This window comes from Quercus suber, unplaced genomic scaffold, assembly GCF_002906115.3.
Source record: "Quercus suber isolate HL8 unplaced genomic scaffold, Cork oak 2.0 scaffold_40, whole genome shotgun sequence".
Lineage (NCBI taxonomy): Eukaryota > Viridiplantae > Streptophyta > Magnoliopsida > Fagales > Fagaceae > Quercus > Quercus suber.
Window position 1 is genome coordinate 1004657 of NW_027069505.1, and position 27717 is coordinate 1032373.

The 27717-nt window shown below is 33.8% G+C and overlaps 1 protein-coding gene and 1 pseudogene across 1 annotated transcript; one reads left to right on the forward strand and one right to left on the reverse strand.

Annotated features, from left to right (window-relative positions):
- Nucleotides 1-18575: 18575 nt before the first annotated feature.
- LOC112020064 (uncharacterized) lies at nt 18576-19225 on the reverse strand. The gene has a single exon (XM_024052629.2). The coding sequence runs from the start codon at nt 18955-18957 to the stop codon at nt 18724-18726; it is 234 nt and encodes a 77-aa protein (XP_023908397.1). The 5' UTR covers nt 18958-19225; the 3' UTR covers nt 18576-18723.
- Nucleotides 19226-20470: 1245 nt separating this feature from the next.
- Nucleotides 20471-26662, forward strand: LOC112020039 (probable dolichyl-diphosphooligosaccharide--protein glycosyltransferase subunit 3B; annotated as a pseudogene).
- The last annotated feature ends 1055 nt before the right edge of the window (nt 26663-27717 follow it).

Here is a 27717-nt window from a genome sequence, read left to right on the forward strand (position 1 = left end):
CAGGGAAAACTCGTGTGGGGCGAAGCTGGGAGAGGCAGGTCAAACGAAGCGGGGTAGGTAGGGACCCAACTTTATTTATATATTATATAATTTTAATGTGAACTTATATAATTTGCAATTTATTGCGAAAGTTTTAGTGGCAATAACTAAATAACTGAATATTATATAGTTTCATAATTCTCATATAATGTATCAAAGGCCTTATAATTTCACATAGAAGGATTTTTTTTATAGAACGGTTTTAATGTTATTTTAAGTTAATAGATATTGAAGAGGTACCAAAAAAAAAAAAAAGTGTTTGGGAGGTAGGGGGGGGGGGAAGACACAGGTTTATTATGGGAAGTTCAACCCACCACTATAATCAAGGTTCCCCTTGATTGGCAATGAGGCAGCCAAAGATGTGAAAATGCTTCTAGAGATTGAGAAATGACTTCTAGCAGCTAGGAAACATTTCACTTGTTTTATTTATTTATTTTTCTTTCTTAGGATTTATTTGTGATCTGTTTATTTTGCTGAAATTGAAAACTTTTTGCTGAAAGTATTGTAGATAAAGATAAAAGTTAGCTAAAATAGTACTACGAAACCCATAAATAGTACCAAAAAATACAGTGAAACTCATAAATAATAGCAAAAATAAGCTGAATAGTAAAATAAATTGACTTTTTAATTTAGTGCGAAACGCACACTTAGTAATTTTGACTCTCTATTACTTTTTCTATGTCTCTTTATGTTCCTCAACCATGCCCCTCCTTTTATAGAAGTATGGATTGAGTTCTCAGATCAATTGATTCCCCCTTTCATATAGTAGTGCTCTTGGGCTTTTCTTTGATTAAATGATTGAAGGAAAAAGTGAATCATGTCTCTGTGCCAAAGTGCATTAATGACAGTCTCTGAACAAATTGGACAGCCTGCCTAACATTAGGAACGCCAATCTAAATTTTGAACATTAGGAGGTAACTCTAAAAATTTATTTTTCATCTATTAACTAACTCTATTGATTAAAATTTGGGACCGTCTTTCGTTGCCTCGGGGGTTTTAGGCAATTTCCAATTCTGATTACTTATTTTTAATAACTTATTTGCATACTTCTGGTTACTTATTTTTTATAATTATTTGCATAATATAAGATAAAAAGCTAAAAGTTAATTTATTTTTTTTAAAGCTTAAAGTTAGATTATTTAAAATAAAACTTAGACAAAAATTGGTAAGAAACTCATAAACAGTAGATAATTTAAACAAAAAATTAACTTCTAGTCGTTTGTGAAACACAAACTAAATAGACTTGCTATTTAAAATTGTTTCTTTTGATTAGCTTATGGGTCCAACGGGTTGAATCTCCTTTCCCCATCATGGTGCTAGGGGTTAGAGGTTCGACCTTCCTCACTAAATCTAGTGGCTATGGGCAGATCATTGATAATTGACCACACACACCTACACTATAGGCTTCAAGCTTTTAATTCCAAGGTTTATCCAAGCTTCCAAGGCTTCAATGCGTAAAGGCCACATGTTCTCTCCATGGCTCCCAAGGCTTCAATGAGTAAAGGCCACATGTTCTCTCCATGGCTGCACTCCCCAAACTTCCAAACCATACACGACTTATCTTTACTTCTTTGTGTTGCCAACCCATAGAGCCTAGATCATGGGTCATGATGCTGAGGCTCTGATGGAGAGGGACAAATGCTTTTTGGCACCACTAGAGATCACTCTCTTCTCACCGGCTTTGCACAAGGTGACACTAGTCTACAAAGAGAAGATGGGGAGGGACAAATGCTTTTTGGCACCACTAGAGATCACTCTCTTCTCACCGGCTTTGCACAAGACGACACTAGTCTACAACGAGGAGACAAACAACATAGAGAATACGCTTACCTTTCCCATTTTTATTAAAAAAAATTATAATAATACAGGTAATTACACTCTTTTCTCTTCTTAAAATTTAGGAGAATGACATTTCACCCAAAATCTGAAAGGAATAAATAATCTCCTTAGTTAAGGTTTGAAAAAAATAATACCTCTTGTTTATATTAGTAACGAAATATTTTAATTTTTATAAGAATTTCTTTATCAAAGTTTAATCATGATTAGTAAAAACATAACTGATAAATTTAGAATAATAATGCAAAGTTTATCAAGCACTAAAAGAATTGCAACAATATATAAATCTTGGATTCGGTCTTCCCTTGAACTACTCATTGATTAAAAATTTAAATCAATGGATTTTAATTCTGAAAGAGATGATAATTGTGGAAATGGGACCTTAAGAAAAGAGCAAGTTAGTACACAATATTTTTAACATCAATTTAATAGAGTTTGGTCAAACGGATGCTAATAAAAAAAAAATTATTTTATTTTATTTTTTTGGAGTGGAGTCTCGTTTCTCTAAGAATGAAGTGTAATTACCGTGGGCTTTTGAAGCGAGTCAGGAATAGCAATGGACGGCCTTGATTCTTTTGGATAAGCCCAAAATGAACTCTTATTCCCTTTTGAGCACATGCCTAGCGTGGCACGACACTAGGCCTATCAATGGGCCCTCAAGTAACACTCATCAATTGGCTCTTTTTGACAAAGAGTTGGGCGTTAAAATCAGCCCTCAAATGTATAGGTCACAAATTTGGGCACCTCAACCGCGGAGGGGTGGAAACCAGCCTACCCAAGGTGCAGTGCACCATGCCGGTTCGGTGTGGTTAGTTCAGTTATTTCTCAATTTTCTTAGGAACCAAACAAAATAAATTTCACACACAAACCACATCTAAATCATTAAAATACCCCAAATATTCCCAAAATTATAAATAAGAAAAACTAAACAAAATAAAACAAAACAAACAAACAAAAAATTTCACTATCTTTCTTTTAACTATCCCATTTCAAGTCATAAAAACTCATTAAAAAAAAAAAAAAAAAATTGAGGTGGACGGAAGCTTGAGGTGGACCGGAGTGAGCTTGAGGTGGACCGGCCGGCGAATGAGAGGAGAGGAGCCAGCAACGAGAGAGAGAGGCGCTGAGTGTTTGAGCGGCTGTGTTTGTGCAGTGGCTGAGTGAAATGAAGAGAGATGAAGAGAGTGGCTGAACTGAAATGAATAAAAAAAAAGGAGAGGTAGCACGGGCTGGGTGGGCTGGGATTAAAATATATTTTTTTTTTTTAGCTTCAAGCTACAGTACACATCTATTTTTAGATGTGTACTGTAGCAATTCATCTATAAATTATAAGTTTACCTCCACTGCTGCATGAGGTTTTTTGTGTTTGTGAAGCTAAATTTTAGCATTTTAGCATTTTAGCTCCACTGCTGTGGATGCTCTTAGGAGGTAACACTAAAAATTTATTTTTCATCTATTAACTAACTCTATTGATTAAAATTTGGGACCATCTTTCGTTGCCTTGGGGGCTTTAGGCAATTTCCAATTCTGATTACTTATTTTTGATAACTTATTTGCATACTTCTAGTTACTTATTTTTTATAATTATTTGCATAATATAAGATAAAAAGCTAAAAGTTAATTTATTTTTTTTAAAAGCTTAAATTTAGATTATTTAAAATAAAACTTAGACAAAAATTGGTAAGAAACTCATAAACAGTAGATAATTTAAACAAAAAATTAACTTCTAGTCGTTTGTGAAACACAAACTAAACAGACTTGCTATTTAAAATTGTTTCTTTTGATTAGCTTATGGGTCCAACGGATTGAATCTCCTTTCCCCATCATGGTACTAGGGGTTAGAGGTTCGACCTTCCTTGCTAAATCTAGTGGCTATGGGCAGATCATTGATAATTGACCACACACACCTGCACTATAGGCTTCAAGCTTTTAATTCCGAGGTTTATCCAAGCTTCCAAGGCTTCAATGCGTAAAGGCCACATGTTCTCTCCATGGCTCCCAAGGCTTCAATGAGTAAAGGCCACATGTGTTCTCCATGGCTGCACTCCCCAAACTTCCAAACCATACACGACTTATCTTTACTTCTTTGTGTTGCTAACCCATAGCCTAGATCATGGGTCATGATGCTGAGGCTCTGATGGAGAGGGACAAATGCTTTTTGGCACCACTAGAGATCACTCTCTTCTCACCGGCTTTGCACAAGGTGACACTAGTCTACAAAGAGAAGATGGAGAGGGACAAATGCTTTTTGGCACCACTAGAGATCACTCTCTTCTCACCGGCTTTGCACAAGACGACACTAGTCTACAAAGAGAAGACAAACAACATAGAGAATACGCTTACCTTTCCCATTTTTATTAAAAAAAATTATAATAATACATGTAATTACACTCTTTTCTCTTCTTAAAATTTAGGAGAATGACATTTCACCCAAAATCTGAAAGGAATAAATAATCTCCTTAGTTAAGGTTTGAAAAAAATAATACCTCTTGTTTATATTAGTAACGAAATATTTTAATTTTTATAAGATTTTCTTTATCAAAGTTTAATCATGATTAGTAAAAACATAACTGATAAATTTAGAATAATAATGCAAAGTTTATCAAGCACTAAAAGAATTGCAACAATATATAAATCTTGGATTCGGTCTTCCCTTGAACTACTCATTGATTAAAAATTTAAATCAATATTTAATTCTGAAGAGATGATAATTGTGAAATGGACCTAAGAAAGAGCAATTAGTACACAATATTTTTAACATCAATTTAATAGAGTTTGGTCAAACGGATGCTAATGAAAAAAAAAAAATTATTTTATTTTATTTTTTTGGAGTGGAGTCTCATTTCTCTAAGAATGAAGTGTAATTACCATGGGCTTTTGAAGCGAGTCAGGAATAGCAATGGACGGCCTTGATTCTTTTGGATAAGCCCAAAATGAACTCTTATTCCCTTTTGGGCACATGCCTAGCGTGGCACGACACTGGGCCTATCAATGGGCCCTCATGTAACACTCATCAATTGGCTCTTTTTGACAAAGAGTTGGGCTTTAAAATCAGCCCTCAAATGTATAGGTCACAAATTTGGGCACCTCAACCGTGGAGGGGTGGAAACCAGCCTACCCAAGGTGCAGTGCACCATGCCGATTCGGTGTGGTTAGTTCAGTTATTTCTCAATTTTCTTAGGAACCAAACAAAATAAATTTCACACACAAACCACATCTAAATCATTAAAATACCCCAAATATTCCCAAAATTATAAATAAGAAAAACTAAACAAAATAAAACAAAACAAACAAACAAAAAATTTCACTATCTTTCTTTTAACTATCCCATTTCAAGTCATAAAAACTCATTAAAAAAAAAAAAAAAAAAACACAACCAATAATGGATTTTTTTTTTTTTTTTTAAGAACAGAATGCACATACAAATTTGGCAAAGAGCATAGTAGGAATTGAGCATCAAAACATTCTCTAAAAACTTTGAGAGAGCTACGTGGTGGCCTTGGAGAATGATGGTGGTGGAGGAGGAGGCGAAGGAGGAGAGGGAGATTCTCACACAAAACTTGATAGATGAAAGGGAGAGAACTGACATGAGAGAGAAAGAGAGAGTTTGATCTATTTGAGATTTGAAAATTTTAACCTAAACTTAAACGAGTTAAAACGACGTCATTTCAATTTTTTTTTTTTAATTTGGTGCTAAAAACGACATAGTTTTGGACCTAATTTTAATTTTAATATTGGGTTCAAAACGACGTCATTTAATAACTATTTTTTTTTTAAAACTTATAGAGAAGCCAAACGACATCATTTCAACACATATTATATTATAAACTTAACCTAGCTTCTTCTTCCTTCAAGCTTCACTTTGTCTCTATCTCATACTGGTAGTTTGGTACACTAATCTCTCTCTCTCTCTCTCTTAGTAAATTGCCTTTCTCTCTCTCTCTCTCTCTTAGTATTTTTTATACTAAAACACACACATTGACACATATATATTTATATATACATATATATGATATATCGGTGCAGTGCGATTCTCGTCGATATGCAAAACCCACCACTGCTAGCCACACGACTGACTTCGGTACTCGGAAAACTCTGGCGACCACCATGCCTGAAAGCTGCGATGGAGCCATGAGGCAGGTGGATCGGAGGGTGAGGGGCGATTCTGTTAGTATCAGGTAGTGGCTAAATAGGCCTAATCAAAAGTCAAAACATCCCTTGTACATTCCAAAAGTTGTCTACAATGCACAACACCACAAGGTATGAAATGAATCTTTTTCATTGGTCAACGGAGTTGGTTCAGTTGGTAAGACTCGAACACTTCGCCCAAACGGTTTAGATTCGAGTCACACTGCTAGCAGTCCTCCTTGGTGGGTGATCTATAAATCCAATGTAAGTTTGCGGCTTGCCCTGACCCTAGTATGGGAAACTTCTATCTGTAAAGTGGGCTTTCAAGACAGAGATGCACTCCATCTGAAAAGGAAGTTCCTCACAGAGAAAGAGAAGAACCCCTTATTTAAAGGTAAGGCCTAAAGGGAGTAAAAAATCAAAAGAAAAAATCCCCTACCTAAACTTTCATTTACCCAAAAAAAAATATTTTTCATTGAAAGATTTTTGTAGATAGACCACCACTTTTATTTATGATCAGTGGGCTTTTATATAAAAGGTATCAAAAAGAGAGTAGGCATGGCATGCCAAAAATGTTCAATATTCTTTTTCCACCGAAGAGTGTCTTGTCATCAATCATCATGCCTAAAATGTTCAAATATTCCTTTACCACTAGTTATGTTGATACTATAAACTTCAGTGAAAGAATGTAATCGGTAGAAATTTTGATTTAACACGTATATGAAGACATAGAACGATATGGGGATACAGATTGGAAAAAATGACAACAATTTTCCCTCACACAAATGGTGTATTACAAGGCTTACTAGGCTCACGAGACTAAATACTAGTACACACTTATTATTCCACAAACTAATTTCAACTCATGATTTGTGCAATAAATGTGTATACATTTGTGTGCAACAAGTGTGAAATAAATACCTTGCATTTAACAAGTAAAAAAAAAAAATGACAGCAAAGGGACTTGCTTGACAGACCCAAATCTTCATGCTCTAAACACTATAACAGTACTTGCAGTCGATTTCATAAGAAATATTTGCAACATCTCTGAGCCTACTTCTCTATTTCTTGCTCAACGGATATAAGACTCGATGAGATAGCTCAAGCACTCTAGCCTATCCTTGGCACTCATTGTGTATAACACTAGATTGTGACCGTTTAGGTACCTCTTTTTTCCTCAGTAAACTTAGACAGTTTTATTAAGAAGTTGATTTTCTTGGGTTTAAGCTCTTGGTGTGGCTCCAATGGCTTGGCTGGGATGCCATAATGCTAAACTGCCTCAGACTCCTGTGGGAGCTTTGACGTAGTCAAGGACTACCCTGGTCACGTATTATTGGAATCTGAAGCTGCTACGCATTATGGCATCTTAGCCAAGCTAGCCATTGCAACAAAAACAAGAGCTTAAGTCCAAGAGAATTTACTTCTTGATAGAACTAAGTATCCTGAGCAAAAAAATTGCCTAAAAGCTCACAATCTGATGTTATAAACCTGAGTGCCAAGGATAGGCTAGAGTGTTTGATGCTATCTTGAAGAACGTTTTCGAACCTTTCGATTAGTATACCACCTTGGAGTCTTGCATCCGACTAGCCAGTGACGGTACGAGGCCTTTGAGGATGAAAATGAGGTTGTTAAGCGCTCAAGCGGCTAAATTGGTGGCTGAAAGCAGAGATAAGGTAGATGTGGCTGAGAAGATACAAGACTCGATGATAGTCTAATAGTCAAATAATCAAAAGGTCTGAAATCGTTCATCGAAGACAGAAGAGGGCGTGTTGGGGCACGGGAAATGCCATGGAAACCAGCTCTTGGTAACACTGGGGAGAAGAACAAAGTTGAGGTACGTTTGCTTAGAAATATTTGTCCCAATTTTCATTGTAATTTAAAGAAAGAAAGTAGTATTTCATTGTGAATTACATCATTTTGAACATGTCAATTAATGTGCCACGATGATTTAATGGGTACGTTTGTGGCTAATATGTGGATAAAGGGTGTTTGATTTTTTTTTTTTTTTTTTAATTTCTATTAAAAAACAAAGATTAGAAATGCCTAATTTAATTGTGGAAGTGTCTAATTGCCTAATTGTGTTCGGTAAACATGGGAACATGGAAGAATTTGAATAGCAGACCCAAACGTTGCCTAATATGAGTAGAGGAGAACCAAATGTCGCAGGATCTAAACGGATTTAAGCAAAACATCACCAAATCCGAATGGAGAATGGCCAAACTATACCAAATCTGAGGGAGAAGAGCTTGATCATCGCCAAATCAAGGTAGAGTCGACCTTATTTGAACTTTGAAGTGCTTGTTGGTCATCTCGGGTGGCTTGGGCTTTAGAGGGGGAAACCCATCACTCTACCCAGTAGAGTTGGTTTCTAAAGACTAATACCCGTTGCTGATTGCCAGAGTTGTCGAATCAGGCCATGGACGAGTTAATTCCAGTTGATTGGATTGAGTGATTGAGTTGCTTGGACAGCCCTAGTAAAAACAAGCATTTTATCCTTCTCTTTCCTTTCCTTAGCTACAACCAAACATGGTTATGTTAAATATATAGGCACATGGGCTGCTTGTACACATGGACCCATATGCGGCTTGACAAGCCGCCTACCCTAGACATTAGGGGTATAGACTTTCAGCCATTTCATTTATGGCTTTATGCCCTTTTCAATATTCCCTCTTCCTCTATATATAGCATAAGCTCTTATTGTAATGCAAATATATAGAAACTGAGAAGTTCTTAGAGCCGAACAAAAGAGAGATCGATGTATTCAGTATTAGAAATAATATAATTCAGATATACTCTTACTCCCGAATTTCTATTTTCATTACTGGTTTGCCCTATGTTGTATTTAAAGGATTTTTTTTTTGAACCAGTATTTAAAGGATTTTATTTCGTCCTTTTTTTTTGTATTTTTAAATTTAATGGTTCTTAAATAGATCTTTATTTTTGTTAGTTGTAGACTTGTAGTGCCACTGGCTGGTTCGCAGCTTTAAAGTTTTGTTCAGTAATGTGTACTTCACACTAGTTGCACAAAAATGTACACACTTTTTATACTAAACTTGTTACTTGAAGCGATGATTTCAGCTCAAAACTAGTATTTACCCTTATTGTTGACTGCTGAAACAAATTTCTTGTATCTGTTTGTTTTTTGAATAAAATTTCATATTCAATGCAAAAAAAAAAAAAAAAAAAAAAAAAATCCAGTTCGAAACTTCAATTTGTACATGAACTTTCCCTGCACCATTTCTTTGCCTTTATTTCTCTCCTCATTCTTTTAAACAACTTTATTTATTTATGTCCACAATATTTTCACACCAAACATCAAACTTGCATACTAGCTTCCTAGTAATTGACCGTAATAAGAACCAAAAAGGAAAAAAAAAAAAGAGTAGCCATAGTTTCATCCTCTTGTGGAATCACCCATTCAATGATTCAACACAGAAAAACTCAATATTGTTTCCAAGGGAACACGCTTGTTACTCTGAACTTGGTTGAGGCAAATCAGGTAGAAGATTTCCTTGAGAATCATATACAATTTTACCTGAAAAATCCAAGGGACGACAACGTTCTCCCTTAATGATGGTCTTCCTCCACACTGCTTCATCACTATCATCATCTTCTACCAATTCTTCTTCTTCTTCTCCTTCTGACCCCGCCACCTTCCTCCAAGACACCATCTTCACCAGTGAAAGAGCTTTGCTACTAATATTGCTATTCAGCTTCGAGAAAACCTTCTTCTCCTTCGACAGAAAGCTTGTTTTTTCTGTCAACGATTTCTTGGTTTTGCTAGAAGTACATAGAAATGCCATGATGGAAAATATGGATGCAACTGCAATTATGACAAAGAAAAAGTTGACGGGTATTGATGTAAACCAAAGATTATGAATGGGAAGGCTAGGAATTAGAGGCCTTGCCATGAACAATAACAGGATTGAACTAAGAAATGTATGAACTCCACTAAGAGTGTAATAATGAAGGCTAGCTAGCTATGTTTGTTGCATACAAATAACTTAGTTCTTGCATATTATAATAGGACATGGGGATATGGGTGTAAGACTCTTTCAAGTTTCTACTGTGGACCTTTGTGTAGAAATTGGGTCATGTAACCGCGTGATATGCTGACATGGCATTCTGTAATTGGACAAGAGACTGCTCCGTGTTTTACCAGTTAACACAGACTTGACTAGTTGACTTAAGTCGTCTGTGAGCTTTTAAAGTCATTCATTCATATAGTCATATACTGTTAGCTGCTTTTACTCGCTGGTATTTTTGGTGATTCTTTATGGTTTATTCTAGGCTTTTACCTTTTCTTGCTTTGATTTTTTTTTTTCTAGGCTTGTTTTGAATTTAAGTAAAGAAACTCGAGAGGCTTCTAAGCAAAGTCGTATAAAATTTCATTACAAAATAAACTATGTATAAATTAAATACAAATTCATTAACGCAGATTTACTTTTTTTTAAGGAGGTATTTAGTTCACCGTAACGTAACATTACGTAATATTACATTATTATAATCAGTATATATTAAGAAGATTTGAAAAGTTAGTTATTATTATTTTTTTACTGTAAAAAAATATCTTTAATTTAATTAATCTATTTTTATTTATTCAAAAGAAAAATAAGGTTAAGATGGTCAATCACCTAAAATTTTAATCCTAGCCTCACAGTTCCCACTTTCCAACCCCACTACCCCACATTTCTAATCAAAAATAAGAAAGAAAGGCTACCCACCCACAGCTCCTATAAAATAATAAATAAATAACTACCAATGGTTTCAATAAAAAAAAAAACAATAAAAAAAAACTACTTACATCACATAAAATTTAAAAAAACACTAGTCTTTGAGCCACTATTCACATCACATAAAATTATTTCACCACAAATACTTAATACTCATCACATCTTTAGATTTTTTTTGTGATTAGAAAATATATTAATCTCAAATTGTAATTTATGCAAGTTATTAACTTTTACCCAAAAAAATAAAAAAACTTCTGAGAATGCACATGAGCACATGCCCAGAGGTTAGTATTATATTAATGTAATTTTAATACAAGAATATAATATTATATTATTTACGAAGGTGATAAAATTAAGATAATGTGATATATTTTGTAGTTTTAAATTATGGTAATATTAGAAAAAATAAAATAAACAAAAAAATTTAATGTCATATCATTGTAATGTACATCACATTAAAAACACATCACAACGAATCAAACATCCTTAATTATTTTTTTTTTTTAAAAGAGCCTTGGACCAACCAAACTTCATCAAGGCCGAGGCTCAATGTATTGTAGGCCACTGTTTGAAGTTAGGTATGGTACGGGTTTTGGTAGTAGTGGACTATGCTAGTACAATTCTTGTGATGTGAATTAAATTTAGGCCCGGTGCAAATTAAACTTCTCTCTCCATGGGCAGCGCCACCGGGTGATCCCAAAACAACCCTGAACTAAAAAAAAATTATATATAATAATTTAAAATTTTATATTTATCTATCTTTAAAAAAAAAAAAAATTGGAAACACTCTTAATTTTTTTTATGCCAATAAAATTAAATTTTGGTCTATAATTTGAGCAACTTAACAATATATTAAGATCTTTCAAGTAAAAAGAACAACATGTTTTTATATTCTTTTAAACCTATACTACGGTTTTACTTTTAGTTTTGACTTTTCTTTTAGTTTTTCTTTACCTGACACACTGTAATTGTATAACTATTTTTCCTCAAAAACATTATAATATATATTATACAACTAATTGGTCAAAGTAACACAAATTTAGCTTTTTTCATTGTACAACTACTTTTCTTTTTTCTTTTTCCGATAATTTTGATTAGGAAAAAATAGTAGTTTTAGCTAATTAAGTGAATAAACTTAAAAAGTTACTTAAATTTTATATAATATCAATTAATTCATTATATATATTGTAAGGACCCAATTTGGATTGACCCTGAGTGATGGGTTTTCAGCCCAATAAGCCCAAACAATAAATTTATAGAGAGTGGGTTGACAGGTTTAGGTGTTAGCCGTCGATCACCATGTAAGAACTTTTCTTAAAAAATGCTAAGAGTTTCTTTACAAATTGGGGGATGCTCCTCGGCCTGTGGCCGAGGAGGCCTTCTTGTTCTCCCCTTTCTTTCCCCCCCCCCCCCCAGTCTCAGCACAGCATCGCTCTTTTCGGCGTCAATGCCCTCCCTCACGTCCGCCTTGTCGCTCCGCACCAGTCCTCGAAGCAATCAGAGTAGATGGACCAAGGCGATTTCTCGCGACTCGTCGAGTCGATGGCCGATTTCATCCAGGCCAAGACCAAGCTCAACGTCAGTCCGATTCACTAGCCTCCGTTCCTCTCCACCAAGCAATTGGGCTTCATCGTGGTCATGACCCTGGTTTGGATCCCCTTCGTGATCAAGAAGATCGTGAAAGGCAAGACCTTGCTTCATAATCCCAAGCTCTGGCTCGCCAGCTCGGTTTTCGTTTACTTCTTCAGTTTTCTCTTTTGGATCTGGGTTTAGAGAAAGAGATGGTGGGTGCTGGGTTCGACTAGGTTTGCTGGGATCTGGGATTTCTCTTTGGCTTTAATCAATGATTGTTGGCGGGTTTGACTGGGTTNTTTTTCTCGCTTTACTAGCTTCTCTTTTATAGTTATTATACATAATAATTTAAAATTTTATATTTATCTATCTTTAAAAAAAAAAATTGGAAACACTCTTAATTTTTTTTATGCCAATAAAATTAAATTTTGGTCTATAATTTAAGCAACTTAACAATATATTAGGATCTTTCAAGTAAAAAGAACAACATGTTTTTATATTCTTTTAAACCTATACTACGGTTTTACTTTTAGTTTTGACTTTTCTTTTAGTTTTTCTTTACCTGACACACTGTAATTGTATAACTATTTTTCCTCAAAAACATTATAATATATATTATACAACTAATTGGTCGAAGTAACACAAATTTAGCTTTTTTCATTGTACAACTACTTTTCTTTTTTCTTTTTCCGATAATTTTGATTAGGAAAAAATAGTAGTTTTAGTTAATTAAGTGAATAAACTTAAAAAGTTACTTAAATTTTATATAATATCAATTAATTCATTATATATATTGTAAGGACCCAATTTGGATTGACCCTGAGTGATGGGTTTTCAGCCCAATAAGCCCAAACAATAAATTTATAGAGAGTGGGTTGACAGGTTTAGGTGTTGGCCGTCGATCACCATGTAAGAACTTTTCTTAAAAAATGCTAAGAGTTTCTTTACAAATGGGGGATGCTCCTCGGCCTGTGGCCGAGGAGGCCTTCTTGTTCTCACCTTTCTTTCCCCCCCCCCTTTTTTCTCGCTTTACTAGCTTCTCTTTTATAGTTTTCATCTTCCTCTCTCCTCCTTCCATCTGTTGATCATCTATTTGCCTTTTTTCTGGCCGTCCTTCCCATCAGAGGCCTTATCGGTACTCAAGTGGTTCACTCTGATCAACGTTATCCTGCCAAGGGGTTACCTCCCATTAATGCGGCCAGGGAGGTTCGTTGAGTGCATTAAATGTGAGAGCGATAGCTTACTTTGGGGTTAGTCTCTCCCAAAAATCACCTTTGTCAGGCCGATGATAAGGTGGTCCTCGGCGTGGATTAGGAAAAGAGGCTTTCCCCCACCTTAGCCACAAATAGCCTATGTTCCTCGGCCTGGGACTTGGGCCTACTACATGATGGGCCGAGGCTACCAGACCCATGGGCCCCACAATAGCCCCTCAAAACCCTGCTGCACGTTCCCTCGGACAGGGAGGAGGGTTTTGATACCTGCGGGTCCATTGGACGAACTGCCCCCCTTCGGACTGTACTGATGCTGGCGGCTTTTTGACTGCCCGATGCGCGTTTTTAGTGTTTCAAGACTTAATGGGCGCCCACATTAAATTTTGGCGGCACCACGTTTCCCACTTTCAACGGCATGATCTTTTGCTTTTATGAGCAGGCGGTTACATTTGGGGAACCTAAGGGGGAGTATAAATACCTGTTTGAACCTAAGGGTTTCATCATTTTCGCGCTTACAATTATTGATGCATACATTTTGAATCTGGTTCGACTTGCCCACTATCTGAAGAGTATCGTCATACTTCTGTAAGTCTTCTTTTTCTAGCGACCCCAAATTTCCTTGATTTTACTCCTCCTTTTCTTTTTTTAGAACTTTTAGTTGTCTTTGGGGAATGGGTAAGTTTAAGAAGTTGGTCGAGTCCGATGAAATGATGAACAAATTCATTGTTGACTATGGAATACCCAATAATGTGAATTTGAAGTACTGTGAAGAGGGAGAGTGGTACCTTAGAAGGAGGGAGGGTGAAGTTGTGATCCATGATTGTTGGCGGGTTTGACTGGGTTTGATCGGATCTAGGTTTAGAGAAAGAGATGTTGGTGGGTGTTGGGTTCAACTGGCTTCGTTGGTTGGGATTACAGGGTTTGTTGTTGTTGTTGTTGGTTTGATCGGTGATCATTTCTAGACATTTGGGGTTTGCTGAAGATTTGGTTTTGACGTTTGCTGGGAATTTCGCATTTTGAAATTTCTTTTTGTTTTCTAAGTTATTAACTTGTTGTGGTATTCAAAATTTCCTATGGTTTGGTCTGGGAGTGGATGAGTTGGGTGCTTTACTGGGTTTCTATTCTTTGGATGGTTTGGTTTGGTTTGGGTGTGGTTTTGTGTTGGTTTTCTTGTGTTTGCTCTTCTTCATGTTCTTTGATTTGGTGATGTTCATGGTTTTTTTTTTCCTGTAGGTTTGATGTTCATGTTCTTTTATTCTGAGTTTGCTCTTTTATTCTGGGTTTGATGTTGTTGCTGGGTTTATTTCTTGATTTAAGAAGAACAAGTTCTTATGTTCTTAGATCTCAATTCATTTTGTTTTTAATTTTTTTATGTAATTAAAATTAATTTAGATGCTGATGTGGTATTTTTTTTAATGCCAAAATAGAATTTTTAATTATTATTTTAATTCCTTCGGCTGCTACCTCAGCGATTTTCGTCGGTTGACTAACGAAAAGGTCGAAAATAACACGCATTAATTGATTTAGGGATTAAAAGTAGTAAAATTAAAATGTAGGGATTAAAATGAAAAAAATCCAAAATGTAAGGACTAAAGGTGCATTTACGCTATAAAAAAAATAAAATAAAATAAACTTATGATCCGTATAGATGCAAGGAAAGAAAGGAAAAAGAATAAAAAACCACAATCAAATGTTATCACAATATTTTTACAATATTTCACAATAAATTTTAAATAATTAATTGTTTTTAGTTCATATTAGTAAGTAAAAAATAATTTTAATGATTTATTCAAATTAAAACTAATAACAGTTTTTCATATTATTTTTACAAAACGTTGTAAAAGTACCATTTCCATACTCTGATTTTGTAGAGCCACCCACCCACCCACGTGCTTTGATTGGACAATGCTACCTTAATTCAAAATTTTGTACCGTAACCAAGACTTGTCAACATGGAATGGAATAAAGAGTTTTTTATATTATTATTATACTTCAACTTTTGTTCAAAATATCTAAGTGCATCACTGTATCTATTGTTTTGTTTTTGTCCCACCCACGTGCTTTGATTGGACAATGCTACCTTAATTTAAAATTTTGTACTATAACCAAGACTTGTCACGATGTAGTGGAATAAAGAGCTTTTTATATTATTATTATTATTATACTTCAACTTTTGTTCAAAATATCTAAGTGCATCACTGCATTTGTTGTTTTGTTTTTGTTAATAAAACGGCATGTTAAATAAACTATGAAATTTTTATAAAAAATATATTTTATTTGATTTTATTTTTTTATTTGTATTAATTTAATATATTTATTTATATTATAAATAATTATTAAATTAATTATAACGTCATTACGGTTCAACTTTGATCCGACTTTTAAAACTTTGAACTTTTCCCTTTAATGATTTATTGAATGGTCTAGTTTTAAAAACCATGCTCCCCAACCATCGTCGTCCATCCTTGTTCAGCAACACTAACAACAACAACAACTAAACTCTACAAGTTTTATGTTATAAAACTTTATATATATGCGTGTTTTTTTATTGTTGTTGTTGTTATTGTGTTGTCAATATATAATTTTTCTCTTTATTAAATTGTGTAATTTATACTTCTTAAGAAATATCCTGAAAAAAATTCATAGAGCCGCCACTGTCTCTCTTTTTTTTTTATTTTACTAGAGGGGCAATAAAACTTTTGGATTTTATTATTGTAGTTTACGCCATATTGATTATGCTCCACATATCTAAGATTCTAAAAAGCCTCACAAATAGGAGAAATTATCATATAAGTTCAACATATTAGCTTTCTCCAAAAAAAAAAAAAAAAAAGAGAGAGAGAAAAAGTTCAACATATTAGTTATGGGTTGAGCATGGGTCAGGCGAGACCAATCATGCCAGCCTTGCCAGGTTAGTTAGAACACAGGTCGATGCCGATCAACTATCATTGAGTTATCAAGTTAGAAGGCATATGGGTTTCATAATCGATTTGTTGGATTCTCCACTAGCAAGGGTGACAACGACGATGGATAAGAGAGATGTTGATGGCAAGGCATTGAAAATTTGAAAGACAAGGAAGAGAGGTCACAATTACCAGATTGTGGTCCTCAAACAAACATAGATGTTAAGCTCTACCGTCAAGTTTTTGGCATTATTCCTCTTTGATAACGCTTGACCTTTTTGGTATTATTCCACTTTGATAACACCTTAAAACATATATTTATTTGGGCATTATCTTCTTAATTATTATTTGTATAATTAAGCTTTCATTTTTATTTGTCTCTATTATTTATCTTTACATAATTTTTTTGAATACAATGCCATTTAATGTGTAATTTTATATTTTTAAGAAATCATGTGAGATATCTAAAGAGGTGAAACTAGAATTAAAGATGAGTTAAAGGATCATACTTAAATGTTTGAGGTGCAATTAGAGTGGTTTGGTTGTTGACCATGTTTGGAAGCTTATTTAAAAGAAATCAAAAAGGCATAATCTGAAAAGGAAAAATCAGATTTAAGTATTAATCAATATTTTGAATGTATATCACTCCTCAAAAATCCCAAATGGGCTGAAACCTTGATTTAAATATCTACAACTTTTCAGTTTCCAGTTTTTCGAAATTCACACTTTTTGAAAGCTAAAATTAACTTAGAAATTACTGCTGAAAATCTAGACGAAAATTAAATAGTCAAAAGTTTTATTTTCTTGGTACACTTTTTACGTTAAGGTTTTGATTTGAAGGGAGGTGGTGGAGAACAAATTTTCCAGATGAAAAAACTTTTATTTTCCTTTCTGTAATGGCCGTCTAAACTCTTTGCTAAAATTAGGGACTATGTTTTTTCTATATTGTATGAATATCAATGAGATTCTTTCTAAGATTTTAGATAACAACATATTTGATTGTTCAATTAAATTTCTTTTGATGTATTAGTTCTTTCATGCTTTCAATAAGTTCAATCATATTTTCAATTTTTTAAAATTAATTTCTAATAGTTTCAAATAGAAATTAAGTGAATACGTTTTTCTGAAAATTATTCTAACCATATTATTAATCTAGATTATCATGCGACTTATTTCAACCAAATCATAAGTTTTTAATTACGTAAGAACAATTAAATATGAAATATATATATTTTTAGATTACAAAGAATTTTTAATTGTTAACAATCCCGCAGCAAAAAATTACTCTTGTTTTTCTTCCAAATTGTTGTTTGATTACATTGTTTTTGAGTTTACTATGCTCTTTGTGGTTTAACCTCAATACTCTTAAGAATTATTTTACTATCTCCTGCACTTGAAGTGAACAATTCACTCCCTCGGATGCAAATTAACCTCAATGGCCGTTGAAAGGAAATGAGGAAGAGGCGGTTGCGCAATTTCGACGGCTTGAATAATTTCACTACCAATAAACAGTACTTTGCATCTTGAAATAAAAATCCAAATTGAACCATTTCTTTCTATAGATTTTTTTTTTCAATGTTTACTTTTAAAGTCAAGGGAAACAAGATTCAACCCTCTAATCTAAAATTCGAAATCTCATATAGGGGAACGGAATGCCATTAGACAAGATGGTCATTGACAATCCAAGTGACATTTTTTTGTTATAAGAGTGGTGAGGGCATTGTCATTCTAAAATCGAATATATTGATATGAATCTCTCTGTGTGCTGATTTCATTATCCACGTAATTACACGTGCATCCTAAAAGAAAGCACACGAATCAAGAGAAGTAAATTCCAAATATGGTTCTAATCCATTTTGTAAAACTCTAAAAAATATAATGGAGAAGATGGTAGTCTTCAAGTTGTACAGATGCCGAAACTAGAACCAGGATAGTCACAAAGGGGACAAATTTAAAAGTTTTTATGTCAATCATAGGCTTTTTGTGTCAATTGGAGTCTCCTTAATAAATATTATTGTTGCAAGTTCAAATTGGATGAAGTTGTCGAGTTTTATTATGCTGAACTTGTGCAACTTGTGATTGAGTAATGCGTAATTCATTTCTCTCTCACTCTCTCTCTCAAAAAAAAAAAAAATAAAAAAAATAAAATCACATTGACAAGAAGTGACCTTTATCATATAAAAGAAGGGCACATACACACAAACTGGGATATAAATTATTACAAGCAGATTAAAAGAGAAAACATAGGCGCACACAGTCACACATTACAAAAAAAAACAAACAGAAGCTAGTTTTCACCAATCATATGGGGATTTTATTAGAGACACAAGGGTAAACCACTGCAGCAGGATGAGCCATAATTCGACGACCCTTCGTGTGGCGAAAGCAATACACCAAAGCCCCCACAGGCCATTCCACAATAGCAGTAACAACAAAAGCCAAGAACCCAAGTGTTGGGCCAACAAACTTGCACCTGCATGGGTTGCTATGAGTGCCACATTGAACACAAGCTGGAACTCCAATACCACCAGTCATATTGGTTGCAGCAAATAAAAGCAATAAGCAAAAGTGTCAAAAAAAATGAGGAACAGAAAATTAAGAAGATCGATGAAGAAGAAACAGATTTGTTTGATCAAAGTTTAGGAGAGTATAAAACGATTTGAGGTTGTGATAGGACCTTTGAGTTTTATATACAGAGTAAGAGATTGATAGATTTGGAAAATTTTATTGGTTGAGTGTTACATGTCGGCCTTTGGAAGCTCAAGTTTTAGGCGCGTCGGTAGACTATGAGGTTTGGACAGATGTCCTGCTTTAACCTTGACTATGAGGTTTGGACAGATGTCCTGCTTTAACCTTTTTTTTTTTTGGGGGATGCTGCATTACTAGCACTACTTGGAGGAGCTTTGTGATTGCAAATTGCAACAGCCTTTTAGTATCCAATGCCAAGAAATAGATGCAACCAGGAGACTTTGATGGGTGCACTTATCTAACTTGCACCAATAAGAAAATGACAACGGAGCGATACCTAGGACTTCCCGTTCTCACCCATCCTATCATGGAGAAAGTTCTATTCATATTCATACTAGTTTGGAGAATCCTTCAAACTATTCTTTTATGTTTGTATTGGATGTTAATTTTTAAAATATAATGGTTAGATTTTATGTTTTTTAGGGACTTAATATGTATGTCAAATTTTGTTAAAATTAGATGTTATTTATTATTTGGTCAATAAAATTATTTTTTATGCATAAATTTATACAAAAAAAAATTGAAAATTGAACGTTTACAAAGTTATTAATTTTTGACCGACTTGAAAATTCGTACTAAGAAGGCATTTGGATATGGATGAAAAAGCCAGCCTATGGTGTTTTGTATTTTCCTTCTGTTTTTTCTTTTTTTCTTTTTCTTTTTTTAAATTGAGAAGCACATGTTGTCCGTCACTATTCATGAGACAGTGACAGACATTTGACCAGAGAATAAACAGTGGACAGTGCATACTAGTAGGTCTCGTATACTGTTTACGGGACTCATAAACCTCTTTTTTTAACAATTTTTTTATTAAAAATGAGTTTCACGGTACTATTCATACATTTAAAAATTATTTTGCTACAGTTTTTTCAATTTTTAATTTTTAACAAAATAAACAGTATCTAAACGCACCATAAAAGTCGTATTTAATGCAAACAAGTGGTTACCGCAAGATGGGAGCTTTGGTGCTTAATAATAACTTTCTAAAATTTCTCCAAAATATGTTTTCGACATTGAAAATGGTTTTTTATTGTTTTTTTAGTTTTTTTTAGGGGTTGTTTGAATACTACTTATTTTGTTGAAATTGAAAGTTTATTACTGAAAGTATTATAGATAAAAATAAAAATTAGTTGAAATAGTACAGTAGAGCCCATAAATAATACAAAAAAAATATAATAAACTTATAAATAATAAGAAAAATAAACTAAATAGTAAAATAATTTATAATTTTAATTGCAATTCAAACGCACGCTAAGAATCTTTTCTCTCGGTGTTTTCGATGTTAAAAGTTTTTGCAAAAATGGGTACTTAAAAGTCAATTGTTTGAATAATGATAGCAGAAAAAAAGTTTGAAAAACAAGAAAACACAAAAGGTTCTGAATGCAATATAGATCGCACAGAATAACTTCTTTCATAAATTAACCAACATATTGAAATTTATTGCTATTTTGTTTGTCACTATTTTCTTAGGTTACTTTACAGCTTAATTTATCTATTCCTTTCAAGATAAAACCAGTATTTTCATTAAATCTCATTTACTGGATTGGTACTACGATCTTTTATCCAAATGCAGGTTGACTTCCTGCAACCCATTTTGAGTTTGAGAGAGACAATTAGAGAATATTTTTTAGAATGTCCATATATATATATATATATATTTTACCAAGCCAAAAAATGAGAAAAAGAAAAAAATAGAGGATAAAAAGGATGTAGGGTCATATAGGCCTAGGCCCAGGCTAATTATCCTTTAGTTGTACAACTAGCATATTACATGTACTCTTAGAGTATGTCTACATAAATGTCCCCTTATTCAGTTTTTACACAACTAAATAGTTATTGGTATTTCATCCAAAAAAAAAAAGTTACTGGTAAGAAAATAATTTAATAGAAACAAATTGTTGACATAGTTTATGAAATGTCCCCCTTATACAGTTTTTACTTTTTACACAATTAAGTAGTTATTGGTATTTCATCACCAAAGAAAAAAAAATTATTGGTAAGAAAATAATTTAATAAAAACAAATTTTTGACATAGTTTATGAGTAATGCTATTGCTAGGGATACAAAAAAAAAAACCACAACAATTTCATATATATATATATAATATATTCTTAAATTGGCATACCAACTCACACATGGACCCATCACAATTTTTAATTAATTTTTTTTAATCATATGACATGCTAATTTAGGAATACTCTAAAATTATTGTGATTTTTTTTTATTGTATCCATAACATTACTTATAGTTTATTCATGTTACCGCACATTGGCACAATTTTCTATCATTGCTTAAAAATCATCTAGAGGATGATGTGATCATGATCTCAAATTAATATCTTAAAGGAGTCACATCTGGTTTTGTATAATTTGGCCTAACTTTTGTAATTAATAGTCACTTTTTTCCTATTTTATCCATCCACTCTTACCATACACCTCACATTCCACCTTTTATTTTATAATATGTCATATTAATAATCTAAAATGATTTTCTTTTTCTTTTTTTCTTTTTTCCCACAAAACTCTTGCACCAACTCAAGCAATGCTAGATTTGGGCTAGATAAACCAACGTCTAACTCCACTAGAGGGATCCACCACTCATGTCCAAACCATTAAGGGTTTGATTAATGGGTGTCCTTAGGGTATTTGTTAAAAAACTATCAAAAAGTTTTTTTTTTCTTTTCCCTTAAGAAAATTCTAAAAATATTTCATAAACTAACGCCCTTAAGGCATCCATTAATTTGTCCCAATCATCAAAGCCCCATCCCACAATAGTAATGATTTGGCTAGATCAACCCAAGCCTAATCCCACTACAACAATCCCCCCCCATGATCAAATCATCAATTCCTTGGCCCACTGTAACAAGTAGACTTAGCAAATCAGTGACTCGACAACACCAATTGACCAATAGAAATAACAACCCAAACGATGACCACCACAAACAATGACTCATACTAGCGATCCATAGGCCCCTATGCGCCTGGCCCAATGACCACCACATCACATGAACAACAACCATTGTAGCGCGCGCGCGCGCGCACACACACACACACACACACAGAGTCACGCCCCGAACCCAAGTAAGAGCTAGGCACGTGACAACAACCACACACTTATAAAGTTTACACCCTATAAGAGTGAAAGGCCTTCTTAACAACTAAAGAATTATCCTCAAAGAAAATTTCATCAATAAATCCAAAAATCTATCTTCAATAGTGCAATTCTCAAAGGATCTCCAAAATAATAATCTCAAACATCATAAAAAAAAAATAAACTAAATCTTTGAGACTAAAGTTTGAACAAAAGACAATATTAAACCTAAAAGTCCAAACCTTAATCCAATGATTGCTAAACTTCACTCATACGTACATCTCAGCGGAAGCCCAAAAACATGCTACTCTTCCTTATCAGAATCTGAAAGGAGAAAGAGGGGAGTGAATTAACAACTCAATAAGTAACCAAAGTCCTAATAAGTTCTATTAAGCAAATAGATCTTTAAAATAATAATTTGCACATAGATCAAATATTTTAAATCTTACAAATATATCATAGATAAATTAGAAATAAATCGGTTTTCCATATATATCAAAGCTATAATTTACAATATGTTCCAAAAATAAATAAGCAGTTTTAAGGACTTTAAACAAATTCAAATATCCAACATAATTCACATTCTTAACAATCTTTATGACTATGGCATCAGATTCAGATAAAACTAGTTCCGTGCTAATGTATGTTTCCCATTAGCTGGGTCCAAAAACACGATAAGCTCATAATGCTCCAGATAGAACTAGTTTCAGTACTAATAAATAACTCCCATTGGCTGGGTATCAGAGTTAAAATATAGTCAAATTGTCTAAAATCATATATATCAAATCATAGTTTCAACATAAATATATCTCATTTAAATACATATATATATATATATATTATATTTAGTACTCAAAATATTTGTGATAATTTTTTATTCTTTATTTTAAATTAATGTAGCTAAAACAATTAAATAAAATTGTAACAATTATAAATAATTTTCAGTAGTTAAAATACAGCAATATGAGTAAGATAAAACCAATTTGGATAAGGTTATTTACCTCAGTTAGCTCACCACAAAAGAACTTCTTCCTAACACTTCTTCTAAAATCCTTAGAATCCTAAAAAATATTCAGGCACCATTTACTCAATAATCAAATAATTCAAGAAAAACTTATAACAGTTTCCGATCAAAAGAAAAACTACTAAAAATATCTTCCACTAATATCTCATACTCAAAAATCTCCATATTCTTAATACATCTTCTTTATTTTCTGCCACCATTAATGCCATAGAGATAAGGCCAAAACTCTTAGTACTATATCATACTAGAAGAAAAACAAAAGACTCCGGTTAAAAGAAAAACTACTAAAAATATCTTCCACTAATATCTCATACCAAAAATCCTCATATTCTTTTTTCTTTTTCTTTTTTCTTTTTTTGATCAGCTCATATTCTTAATATACCTTCTTTGTTTTTTTTTTTTTTTTTTTGCTGAATAATATACCTTCTTTGTTTTCTGCCACCATTAAGACATCTCAAAATCTTATGCCACCTGCCACCATTTTTATCTTTTGAGATGATGATATATCTCATACCAAAAAATCCTCATATTCTTTTTTTCTTTTTTTGATCAGCTCATATTCTAATATACCTTCTTTGTTTTTTTTTTTTTTTTTTTTTTTTTGCTGAATAATATACGTTCTTTGTTTTCTGCCACCATTAATGCCCTAGAGATAAGGCTAAAACTCTTAGTACTATATCTTACTAGAGGAAAAACAAAAGACTCCTAGACACTATTACGCTAACACCTTCCTTCCTTTTATTTATTTAATTTTTTTTCTCTGCCACCTGCCACCATTATCATCTCAAAATCTTATGCCACCTGCCACCATTATTATCTTTTGAGATGATGATAACTCTGGCTAGGATAGGAACTGATACGAGGAGGCCTTCTTGTTCTCCCCTTTCTTTCCCCCCCCCCCCCTTTTTTCTCGCTTTACTAGCTTCTCTTTTATAGTTTTCATCTTCCTCTCTCCTCCTTCCATCTGTTGATCATCTATTTGCCTTTTTTCTGGCCGTCCGTCCCATCAGAGGCCTTATCGATACTCAAGTGGTTCACTCTGATCAACGTTATCCTGCTAAGGGGTTACCTCCCCATTAATGCGGTCAGGGGGGTTCGTTGAGTGCATTAAATGTGAGAGCGACAGCTTACTTTGGGGTTAGTCTCTCCCCAAAATCACCTTTGTCAGGCCGAGGATAAGGTTGTCCTCGGCGTGGATTGGGAAAAGAGGCTTTCCCCCACCTTAGCCACAAATAGCCTATGTTCCTCGGCCTGTGCCTTGGGCCTGCTACATGATGGGCCGAGGCTACCAGACCCATGGGCCCCACATATATATATAAAATAAACTTTTTATTTTTATGATTATAATTAAACATGTGATAGTCCATTCTAAGAATATTTGATTAAATTTACACAAAAAGTGTCACTAAATATTATGTTTTTACAATTTGCTATTATATTATTAGTAATAAAATTATTACATTTTTATTTATATAATTTAAAATTTTATTAATTATACTATTTATGACATCACTGATTTGACCATTGGTTGAATCTTGGTTCGACCAAAAAACTAGTCACCAGTTCCTTTTTCGATTCTTTCACCGTATTGGTTTATAAAACAATAAAAAAAATAAAAACTTTAAAAAAAATCTGGAAAAAAAAATTATAATAAAACTAATAAGGCCCAAACCAAATGTCAATAGAAAAATCCAGTACAAGATCAATCTCATCTTAGACTAAGACTATCACTACTCCAACACCAACACGATTATCCTCACTGTCTCAGTGCCTAGCGAATTCACAAGTCATTAAACAATTTAAACTAAAACTAAATCAAACCTAAAGGCTAAAAGGAAATAAGAAACTCACTTACTCTCCTCAACATGGTTTTGAAACCCAAACCAGACCATACAGTCTGACCGGGAAAACCTCAAACCGCTCATTTTTGCGGTTCTTTTAGCCTCAAGAACCGCTCTATGGGAAAAAAGTAGGGACCCGTGCAAACCGTGGTTAGACCTCATGATTCTAAGAACTGTGATCAGACCACTTCTCACGGTTCCCTACTTCCCTTTGAATTGAACCTTTTAAAAAAAAAAAAAAACTCTTAAAATTCTACTCCCTTCAGAAACTCTTCTCTTGGGCGAAGCAAGCTTCAAATTCTACCACTGCCATCTCCAACATCATAGCTTTAAATTCTGGTTTTGTTCTTCGCTGGTAATGTTTGTGTGACAGGGTGAGAGTATGAGAGAAAGAGAGAGCTAGAGATGAAGAAAGAAAAATAAAAGCAAAGATGAGTCAGAGGACACGTTGTGTGGAGGAAGAGTTCTAGGAAAAAAAAAATAGGGAGATGAGAGGAGTGGGGATGGGGATGGGGATACGTGTGTGGAGGAGGAAAAAAAGGCGTAAATGCACTTTTTGTCCTTACATTTTGGCTTTTTTCTATTTTAGTCCTTATATTTTAATTTTACCACTTTTAGTCTCTAAACTAATTAACGCATGTTATTTTTGTCATATCTGTCATTCAACTGACGGAAATAGCTGAGGTGGCAACCAGAGGAATTAAAATATTATAAAAATGCCACATCACCCATTTCATCAACATATAAATTTAAAAAATTAATTTATTAATTTTAACAAAATCAAAAAACATAAAAATTAAAAATTAAAAATTAAAACATAAAAATACATCAGATTTGAATCAAACACACAAAAAACCTAGAATTTTTCTTCAAAAACAAACACACAAAAAAACTCAGAATCTCTACCTTACCTCCACAAAAACCCTAAGACCCTACTACCTCCTCATCTTCTTCGACGCCACCCAGCTCCACGACAAGTCGGAGCTCCAGCTTAAAACCCTTCATTATGAATTCTCTCTTCTCACCCAATCCTTCGTCACCAACAACCCTAACCCTAGCCCTAGCAACCCAAACATCTTCTTCTGCGACATCGAGTTTAAAGAGTCTCAGCACAGCATCGCTCTCTTCGGTGTCAATGCCCTCCCTCACATCCGCCTTGTCGCTCTGCACCAGTCCTCAAAGCAATCAGAGTAGATGGACCAGGGCGATTTCTCGCGACTCGCCGAGTCGATGGCCGATTTCATCCAAGCCAAGACCAAGCTCAACGTCAGTCCGATTCACTGGTCTCCGTTCCTCTCCACTAGGCAATTGGGCTTCATCGTGGTCATGACCCTGGTTTGGATCCCCTTCGTGATCAAGAAGATCGTGAAAGGCAAGCCCTTGCTTCATAATCTCAAGCTCTGGCTCGCCAGCTCGGTTTTCGTTTACTTCTTCAGTTTTCTCTTTGGATCTGGGTTTAGAGAAAGAGATGGTGGGTGTTGGGTTCGACTAGGTTTGCTGGGATCTGGGATTTCTCTTTGGCTTTAATCGATGATTGTTGGCGGGTTTGACTGGGTTTGATCGGATCTAGGTTTAGAGAAAGAGATGTTGGTGGGTGTTGGGTTCAACTGGGTTTATTGGTTGGGATTACAGGGTTTGTTGTTGTTGTTGTTGGTTTGAACGGTGATCATTTCTAGACATTTGGGGTTTGCTGAAGATTTGGTTTTAATGTATGCTAGGAATTTCGCATTTTGAAATTTCGTTTTGTTTTCTAAGTTATTAACTTGTTGTGGTATTCAAAATTTCCTATGGTTTGGTTTGGGAGTGGATGAGTTGGGTGTTTTACTGGGTTTCTATTCTTTGGATGGTTTGGTTTGGTTTGGGTGTGGTTTTGTGTGGGTTTTCTTGTGTTTGCTCTTATTCATGTTCTTTGATTTGGTGATGTTCATGGTTTTTTTTTTTTTTCCTGTAGGTTTGATGTTCATGTTCTTTTATTCTGAGTTTGCTCTTTTATTCTGGGTTTGATGTTGTTGCTGGGTTTATTTCTTGATTTAAGAAGAACATTGAAGAAGAACTTCTTATGTTCTTAGATCTCAATTCATTTTGTTTTTAATTTTTTTATTTAATTAAAATTAATTTAGATGCTGATGTGGTATTTTTTAATGCCAAAATAGAATTTTTAATTATTATTTTAATTCCTCTGGCTGCCACCTCAACGATTTTCGTTGGTTGACTAACGGAAAGGTCGAAAATAACACGCATTAATTGATTTAGGGATTAAAAGTGGTAAAATTAAAATGTAGGGATTAAAATGAAAAAAATTCAAAATGTATGGACTAAAAGTGCATTTACGCTATAAAAAAAATAAAATAAAATAAACTTATGATCCGTATGGATGCAAGGAAAGAAAGGCAAAAGAATAAGAAACCACAATCAAATGTTATCACAATATTTTCACAATATTTTACAATAAATTTTAAGTAATTAATTGTTATTAGTTCATATTAGTGAGTAAAAAATAATTTTAATGATTGATTCAACTAGTAACAATTTTTCATATTATTTTTACAAAACGTTGTAAAAGTACCATTTCCATACTCTGATTTTGTAGAG